Below are 9847 nucleotides of genomic sequence, written 5' to 3' on the forward strand. Positions count from 1 at the left end.
CACGCAGACACCATACGTCATCGGCTCGTTCACGTGCGCTCACCTCCTGTCTGTAAACAGTGAGAACAGCAAACTTTTCTGCTGAATTGACAACCTACACAGGAGGCACAAAACTAAAGGCATCTTTTATAACAACAACAGCAAAAACTGCCTGGATCAGCAAGAGCAAAAACCCAAATTAACATCGGTAACTTTACTGCTTTACCACGAGATGAAACAGCTGCAGGAGGCAAAGGGTCTGAAAGAGTCTTTGCACTGTTTATTTTGGTAAGGTAGGTACGAGATATGTTTGTATTGAGATGGATTCAGATATTCTACTTTGATGAAACATTGTGTTGCTTATGAAATTTGTGTTCGTTTAGGGATTAGCGTAACGATATAGTTACTACGTCTACACAACCGAACGTGTGCTTAAACTAAACTTTTTTTTTTACTTCCTGCTCTGCTACTGTTCGGACGCTTTTGGTGCTTTATCCGTGCCTTAGATTTGGGTCTGAATAAATATGTAAAATGTAACATACTTTCGCACACATTGTGGTCAGTAGGGGGCCCCCCAAGCCCATGAGGCCCTACGCAATTGCGTGGTTTGCGTGGTGGGTAAACATGCCACTGAGTGGGAAGCCCAACCTGTGTGAAATATTCTCCCAAAAACACTCTGGTCTTGTTTCTTTCTTCAGAGGCCTTTCTCTTCTTGTCATACAATTTGTAAACACTTTTTCTCTTGTGACCCTCAGACGTTTTGAAAAAACACGGTGAGGACCCAAGCTTCAATAAGTGGCTGAAGCCGTAGCTCACCATACACACATAAAAGTGCGCATGTGCAGAAAGCGAACCTATAGGGACGAGCATGTACAACAGGCTTACGCAAACATATCACCAGAATGATTGACTAGGATGACCAATAGTCTTGTTAATCCACCCGGAAAAAGAAAATCCTCTGCTATACCTTTAAAAGCTGATCAGTGTAAATTTGTCATAATTCTGTATTGTAAAGTTAATAACTTAATGTAAATAGTTTTAAAATGACTTTATACTTGCCTGTGTTCTGTTGTTTCACCTTCACTTTATAAGGGCGTTGTGTCCAGGACAGTTTAAAATCAGAGATGTATAATGACAGAGCAGACTGCAGCTAAAATTCATCAATAGACACATTGATTTATTCACATTTAACACACTTACAGTATCACATCTCTCTTTTAATAACACATTTATTTTTTGTATTTAAAGACCCTCTCACTGTTTTTCTAACCTGTGAGAGGATTTTGTCGCTCAGAGCCGCTGCATCAACACGGGAGAGAAATTTCAGTCTCAAAATGCTTTTTTTTAAAACACCTAAAACACAACAAACACAAACTCAACAATCATATACATATTCAAGCAAAACTTTACAAGAGAGCAAAACAAACAAATGAAAATCAGACCATTTATGGAAAATCTCATTAAAAAACTTCCATCTAACTGTAGAGAATTATGTATCAGAAATTACGTTTTCCATAGACCTCCATCTCACACACAGTGAGATGACCAGGTCCAGGTAGGATCACATTCACATAACGTCCCTCCATTCCATCACACGCATAACTGAAGGTACTGGTACTGCCAGTGACACCAGATACTACACCACATCTAGACAAAGAGAAAATCAATTAATCTCTGGAAGTCTTTAAATAAATCAATATGTATGCATTAAGTAAGCAATAATGTACGAGAAGTTGTGTATAGGGGTGTGCCATGGAGTCAGTATTTGTATCAGTATTAATCTCAAAATTATTTGTTTTGTATTCTGATGGAAGCAGAAGTGGGTGGGGCTTCAACCGGAAGTTTTTCAAATTACATGAAATTTTAGTATTTAATATTATAATATATTTAAAAATAACTGTAAATAACTGTAAACATAACTGTAAATAGCTATCTTATTAATAAAAAAATTGTATTATCATTATAAGATAAATAAATGGATTCTTCTTGTTACTAATATGCGTGGACAACACACTTCTCATTTTTGAAGCCTATGTGCTGTGCAGCACTGTATTGTAATGCATTAAAATAACAAACTTGAGAATGCTGTACATCACCTTAAAATGTTTTTTTTGTGTGTCTGTAAGCACAGTTAGCATATGTGAACCATAAAAATAATCTTTATTTGTACGTTTTCGGGTGAGTGCGCAACCTCGTTATATAGACATACACAGAATTACAGTTTAAAAATATCTGTTTTTACAAAAGCAAATTTTAACTCATTCCCTGCCAGCCTTTTTTTAAGTTGCTAGCTGGTATTTTTTGTGATTTTCACAAGTTTCACAAAATGCCTTCCAGGAAAATTTTCTTCTAGAAATATATAAACATACATTTCATATCAAATGAAATAACAGACCATCTGCTTTCAAACAAACAAACTAAACTGAAAAATTTTTTCTTCCCATCTTCATTTGTTCTCTTTTTATAACCTCTCTAATAAATGGGTAGGTTTCTTCAAAAATACAAAATTTTGAGCAAAAAGCATAAATAATTGCATTTTTGTCAATACACATATTTCAAATGAGGTTATTCACATGAAATGTTCACCAGACATCCGTATTAACTCAAGAAATCCACAAATAAAAAGAATTCACAACATTAAAGTCCATAAATAAAGTTTCCCTGTCCAGGAAACTGCCCTTAAGAGTTTAAACACCAACATCAATACACATCATTTATCATTAGTCCAAATTATAAAAACAATGGCAGACATTAACATTTTTACACATTTTTACAAGTATGTAACTTAAAGCAACACTATGTAGTTTCCATGTAAAATTGACTTACGGCTCCCCCATGTGGTTGAAAAGTGCAAAAGTGCCTGGTATCAGACACTCTTCTGCAGGCAGGGGGAGGGGTTGGGCTGTGTGCTCTACCCTCCACCTCGACTTTCAGAGTGTGCTTGTAGCAGCTAGGAGGCTGCTCAGGTTGCAGCAGCAGTAGAATTTGTCCAGTTAATAGTTGTTCTATCACTGAAATAATTTTAGAGACATTATTTAAAGGTAATAAAAACTACATAGTGTTGCTTTAAGCTAATCAGGCCACAGTTTAACTTAAGAAATTACAGTAAACTAAAAAACTCGGCGGAAAATAAACACATAGGGACAGACAGACAGGGATTAGACTAGTCTTTGACTAAAATAAATGTAAGAGCTGTCCAAACTGCAAACAACCTGCAGAGACATATCTTAAAATACACCAGTGCCCTTTTATTGCCTGAAAATGCACACAAGTAATGTTTTTAGTAAGGCTTGTTTGTTAAAACTAGTTATATTTCCTGAGTAAAATTAGGTCTAGTCCTGGTTAAAGCTAATCCCTGTCCCCTAACCACCCCATAATGTATTAATCATACTTACAGGTTGTGGTTTATGTTGTTCCAAATAAAGTGGGTACTGAACCATCTTTCATTGCCAAACGTTTAGCAAATGCCTTCTAAAAAAGTAATTTTAAACACTGATTCTTCATCAGAAGTGTCTGCACTGCAAAAAATTATTTTCAAGAAAAAAAATCTTAGTATTTTTGTCTTGTTTTCAGTAAAAACATCTAAAAATTCTCAAATTAATATACTTTTTCCTGATGAGCAAAACGACCCAAGAAAATAAGTCTAGTTTTTAGACCAAAAATATCACATTTAAGTGATTTTGTGCAGAACAAGCAAAAAAAAATCTGCCAATGGGGTACGCAAATTTTTCTTGAATATAGTGTTTAAGAAAAATGTTCACGATTTTTTTGCTTACCCCATTGGCAGATTTTTTTTTGCTTGTTTTATGCACAAAATCACTTAAATTTGATATTTTTGGTCTAAAAACTAGACTTATTTTCTTGGGTCGTTTTGCACATTATGAAAATCATCTTAATGTATGAATTTTTATATATTTTTACTGAAAACAAGACAAAAATAGTAAGAAAATGTTTTCTTGAAAATAATTTTTTGCTGTGTGGGCAGGTCAGAGTTTTAGTTTCTCCCGGGCAAGACTGTAGGCGGAGATTATTATGCAAAGTGTTTGTATCTATGTAGATAGAGACAAGCAGGAGATTCAAACTATATGACGACTCGTTTCAGTGACTCAGAGTCGACTCCCTACTTTAGAAGCAAATAACTTTATTAATCGTGCACTTTTTAGTTCTAATAATCTAGTAGTGTAGAGTTTTTTCTTTAAAATGTGAAAATCATTCTGCCTACTCATTCACATAAATCAATATATTGATTTAGAAATTGTAAAACACTTTTTGTTTAGAGGGGCCGTTTGCGAGAAGGATTGATTGACAGCTGAGGAAACAAAAGACTTGCATAATGAGCTGCATAATGAGGCAGGAGGGAACTACAGTAAAGAATGTGAGGACAAATGTATACATGTTTGTTTGTGGTTTATTAAGAAGTTAACAATATAATCAAAATAGAAATGAAGGTCAGTAGGACATTTTCAGTTTATTTGGAAACAAACTCTATTCAAAAACTTAACTTGTATAAGAAACTGATAAACAACAGAGCTGTAAACTTCATGTGGCTCATGTTACCATATAACTTTATGTCCAAAAAGTGTGAATATGTTTTTCCACTACATAGTTTTGTACTGATGAGAGGGATGTAGACCTGTAAGAGAGTTATAAACAGCTATTAGCATAAATTGTCCACAGAAATACCCTTACATACATAACTGATGGGTAAATATTCAGATAAACTATCATGTACAGAAACTAAATTCAGGACATCTCAGAGAAACATCTGCAGTGATTAGTTATATAAAAAGCTGTTTTCGGATGACTGTTTTTAGATGCCCATCGACTGATCGTCTAGCTTCTGTTTTTAACAATGTTTTTGTGAGGAACAGGATACGGATGAACCCAATCACAGACAGCGTCGGGGAGAACAGAACAGACTTTATTTAAATACATAAACAAAAAGACCACGAGGGGGTACACAGCATGAACACGGATAACAATAAACTTTGACTATATATCACTTGACTTGAACACGACATGAACACAAGAACAATACAAAATAAACCTGCACAGAACTAAGGACACAATAACATTATATAGAAAAAAACAAACAAGATAACGAGCGGGAACAGGTGATGGGAGAATACCAATGATTACTAATGAGTAGGAGAACGAGGGGGCGTGCACAAAAGACAAGACACCGGAGGCACATGACACAATAAGCAAGACAAGAGCCTCCACATAAAGCCTTGGACTGCCAGAACCCTGCCACCATGACTAAATACAGATACAACACAAGACTCCTAGGCAGAATCCTGACCGTTTTAATGAATTTCTGTAAGCGCGTATAAACTTTAAAAACACATCACATATGATGTCCATGTGTGCGAGTACTCGCGTCTCCATGTAAACAACGAAGCGCTTGAAATGTAAACAATATATGGAATCATTTTACAGAACACACTTAAAAGATCCTGCAGTGCAGCCTTACTGAAAGATGCCATGAAGGATATGATAGTGAATTACTGTGTCTAACACTGTACGGCATGTAACAGTTATCCGCCATTACGTAAGTTCACGTGTCCTCGTTTGTAAACAATGCGAAAGTTTTTCAATCCGAAGCATGCAGTCTGCGGAGGTCGCTTATGTAGGCTAAACTGCACAAGCCATAAGCATTACATGATATCAAATATAAATGAGAATAAATAAGTTACTTACTTCAGGAATATTATCCTCCTCCAGTGCGTCTTCCAATGCAGATTAAATAAACAGGCAAAATTAGCCTGTTTAAAAGTAGACATTTCAGGCTTTCTTTGGATATGTGTATCATGTTTGTGTGACGAGTATTCGCAGAGTTTCAATTGATTTTTGTAACGTGTTTTGAGAGACAGCTGGCAGAGACAGAAATGTCTGAATGTGCACCCTGTTTATTTTCTTGATTTGACAAAAACACAAAGATTTGTTGTTATTGTGAATGTACTCAAATTAAAGAAGACCCTTCACAGTTTCAAATGATGTCAAACATGTAAGTGTATGATTGTTATTGATGGAGTATTTTAAGTTGATTTTGCTATGATAACACGTCAACATGTGGTGCCGCGTTTTTGGACCCCAGGGAGTTAAGGGGTATATAATGTAGTGCTAAAGGGACATGATTGGAGTTTATGGGTGCTTCTCAATTCTTATTTGTGCATCCTCGTTTCCTTTCCTTGCCTCCTCGCATCTTAGCTCCACCCTTCTAGGATACAAGCGAGGAAAGACACGAGGACATATGAGACAAAGTATTTAGTGAAATGATATCCTCTTTCCTTACTCTCTTTATAACGTTTATTCTCTGTTATCAAATAATCAAGTGCATTAAAACCCCAAATATTTAATAAAATAAAGTTAAATACATACTTGAGTTAAAGTTCATATACATACTACATTAAAATAAAAACATTCTTAAACGTGCTGTAAAATTAATATATACGTCTATACAACAGATCATTTATATAGATCGGTGGTTTATACATACATATTAAATATATTGTCTGAAATGAGTCTACATTTACAATAATTCAATGATTAATAGCAAGATTTGTGTGTGTTTAATGACGTGACTATGTGAAGGGGGAAGAGATTTATACGTGCATCAGGTTAAGTTGATAAAACACTTCCGCATAGGTTACACTTGGGTATCCTCGCTCATGACTCCTCAGAAAGCCTCCTTACTCCTCGTTCCTCATCTTCTCATGGTGCAATTAAAGAATTGAGATGTCCTACATGATGGCGGACCTTGATCAGTTTCCGGGTCGTAGGATGTAGGGCGTAGGATTGAGGAGACGAGGAAGCATATTGAGAAGCACCCATTGTCTTCAGCATTTGACATCAAAGTATGATGAAAGCAGCCAGGACTCAACAGCAACCTCACGATACTTTGATGTCAGATGCCGATCGGTCTGTGGTGCCACATGAAGTCAAGTGGAAAGCAATGATAACCAGATATGACACCATTGACAATGGATGAAGGAGGGACATTTTAAAGTGTTAAATATGCTAATTTCTCTGGATTCAAACATTGCTGATAACATGTGCAGACGCATGTAAACTAAATATATAACACTATGATATTTTGATATTTTATGCAAAAAATGTTCATATTGTGTTATTAAACTGATTTTATGAATAACCGTACATGGGATTGTTGTTTCCATTGTTTTCCAGTGAGTTTCCAATCCGAATCTCTGCTCCATTGGTTTCACCAAAATAACCGTCTGATCTAGCAGTGATTATTATTGTACTAGTATAATAATCCAAGAGATCCAACCTCCACCATGGTGTAGCTTCAAGTCCGGTACAGGAGCAATAGGCTTCAACTGATCCATATCTTATTCCATCTATGGCGTTTTTAGCTACCCTAGTGTTATATGTTGATGGCTGTATAACCGTTCCTTTACGTGCTATATTCTCTAAAAAAAAAGATGTTTAAATCAGTGGATCAGTCTGTACGTGAGGTCATACATTTACATACACCTTAACCCGGACGTTGCAACTCATTTTGATAGGTACAGTTTAGTATTACACAAAATTAAATATAAATATGTTTTTTAATAACATATATGACATTAAATTTACAAATGATTAAACCAAATGGTGTGTTCATGACATTTGAACATCTTGTCTTTTCTTAAACCGGAACTAAACGTGTTTTTCCTCGCAGAAGGTCTGCATTCATTATAAATGAGCAAATAAAATATTTTAAATCAATATTTAACGTTCCTTAACTTACTAATGCGGTAAATAGCCGTGTAATAACCGGGATAATGTAGATTGTTATCGTAAAATAACACACTGTCGGGCCTTATTTCTGCATATGAAGTCTCACCTGTATCATAGACCTCAACCTCACAGAGAGCGAGGGTACATGTACGTCCAGTCACGACCACATTTATATAACGTCCCACCATTACACCACATGAGTAACTGATAGTTTGACCAAGTTGAAAACCTGAAGTTACAGCACATCTAGAATGAGAGATAATCAGTTAATCTCTAGAAGTGTTTAAAATGATATCTATAAACTGATGTCATGAATAACTTTACATGGTATTGTTGATTCCATTGTTTTCAGTGGAGTTTCCAATACGAATCTCTGCTCCATTGGTTTCCCCAGCACAACAGTCTAACCTAGCAGTGATGACTACTGTACTTATCCTATAATAATCCAAGAGATCCAACCTCCACCATGGATTCAATACATTTCCAGTAACAGAGCAGGATGCAGCTGTACCTGATCCATATCTTACACCATCTATGGCATTTTGAGCTATCCATGGGTAAAATGTGGCTGACTGTGTAGCTGTTCCTCTACGTGCTAAATTCTCTAAAAAATAAATCATCAAAGACAATTGATCATTTAGTGTGGAGATATAAACACATCTGTGATAATCTACTGATGATATCTGAATCTCATTAACCCTCATGTTCAGTATAAAGTGAACACTTCCCTCCTTTTTCACAATTAAAAATATCCATCTGATACTTTACATCTAATCTACAAAATTTTTATATGAATTTATTAGAAACAAGGTATGAAGTTTCACTTAAGTTTTACACACAAAATGATTCTTAAATAATTAATTAATATAGAAGTCAATGTTTAGCAAAAATGTTGATATCAATAAACATTAAGAAAACCCTAAAATAACCAAACACCAGAAGATAATGATCAGAAATGATGCTGTAATCTAACTAAAAACATTTACAACTTTACATTTATGTGAAATATCATAAACATGTTACCTTCCAAACTCTCTGGAATGGAAATGAGAACTGTTGGGAAAAATAGTTTAATATATTTGATAATATTTCACATCTGAAAAACATTTAAATGAAGTTTATAAAAAATTGTCAAGTCTTTCATTGTTAACTTTTAAAAAGCATTGATAAAGATTTGAATAAAGAAAGACAGCATCTATAATATTAAGATATTGTGTTTTAACATCATCATCATGTGTGTCAGCTGCTGTACTCACCACAAACTAAAATCAGATGAATGAGTTTCTCCATCACTGACTGATAAAAAGATCCTTAAACAGATGAGAGAGAGAGATGACTGAACAAAAGAAATATGAGAGAGAGAGAGAGAGAGAGAGAGAGAGAGAGAGATTTGATTTTTCAAAAAAACCTTTAAAACAATTCAGTTTTCACAAAATACACAAAAACATTAACTTAGTACATCATTCATTCATTTACATTAAAAGTGAGAAATAACATAGCACAATGCTTCTCTCTTCAAAAATTAAAAGACTGTTGATAGATTTAAAATTCAAAATTATTTTAAATTTTATCTCTCCTATTTGTATAAATTGCCATTTTAGCCTTACCCAATATAAAATTTAATAACTGACATTCTCTCTGCCGTCTTTGTGTATATTTAAAACCACAAATAAAAACTGACATTGACAATTCTTCATTAAAACAATTAAACAAATTATTAACAACGTCAAACTATTGTTTTAGTCTATCACAATGCATAAAAACATGAAAGACAGTTTCCCTTTGGGAGCAAAATAGGCATTCCTGACCAACGTCTGGTTAACATTAACTGCAGCAATACAGTGTAAAATCCTTGTAAACCACCTGTTCTTTTTGTTAATGGTGGCTTATAAAGAGAACTCCCCTGTGGTTTAACAGCTTAATCCAAACTTAAAACAGAACGCCAAGGAGTATCAACTTTTCCATGCAACATTTTCCTATTAAAATACTTTAAACAAGACTTGTATAACTGTTCCCCCTTTACCTCCTCAAGCTCCATATCAATCAAACTTTCTGACTCCAGAATATCCAGTATATTCCTCTAACTTAGGTGATATCTCCAACTTTGGAAACTCATCTTCAGCAT

The 9847-nt window shown here is 34.7% G+C and overlaps 1 protein-coding gene and 1 long non-coding RNA gene across 2 annotated transcripts; both read right to left on the reverse strand.

Annotated features, from left to right (window-relative positions):
* Positions 1-791: 791 nt before the first annotated feature.
* Positions 792-7949, reverse strand: LOC129439483 (fucolectin-like). Its single transcript, XM_073858855.1, has 6 exons — positions 7829-7949; positions 7139-7412; positions 1487-1626; positions 1250-1332; positions 1028-1129; positions 792-833 (listed from the first exon to the last, which is right to left on the reverse strand). Exons 1-6 carry the CDS (start codon positions 7908-7910, stop codon positions 792-794), a joined length of 723 nt encoding a protein of 240 aa, XP_073714956.1. The 5' UTR covers positions 7911-7949.
* Positions 7950-8052: 103 nt separating this feature from the next.
* On the reverse strand, positions 8053-9104 carry LOC141352895 (uncharacterized). Its single transcript, XR_012359958.1, has 3 exons — positions 8979-9104; positions 8746-8775; positions 8053-8326 (listed from the first exon to the last, which is right to left on the reverse strand). It is a non-coding gene; the product is annotated as an uncharacterized lncRNA (long non-coding RNA).
* Between the last annotated feature and the right edge of the window lie 743 nt (positions 9105-9847).

This window comes from Misgurnus anguillicaudatus, chromosome 21, assembly GCF_027580225.2.
Source record: "Misgurnus anguillicaudatus chromosome 21, ASM2758022v2, whole genome shotgun sequence".
Lineage (NCBI taxonomy): Eukaryota > Metazoa > Chordata > Actinopteri > Cypriniformes > Cobitidae > Misgurnus > Misgurnus anguillicaudatus.

Coding starts and splice junctions, on each gene's coding strand:
- LOC129439483 (XM_073858855.1), bottom strand. CDS start 7,910: ATGGTGGGACGTTATATAAATGTGGTCGTGACTGGACGTACATGTACC. Junction 1,627..7,138: donor AATGGAAACAACAATCCCAT/GTACGGTTATTC, acceptor CTCTTTGTCTAG/ATGTGGTGTAGTATCTGGTG. Junction 1,333..1,486: donor GATGGAGGTCTATGGAAAAC/GTAATTTCTGAT, acceptor GTTGTGTTTTAG/GTGTTTTAAAAAAAAGCATT.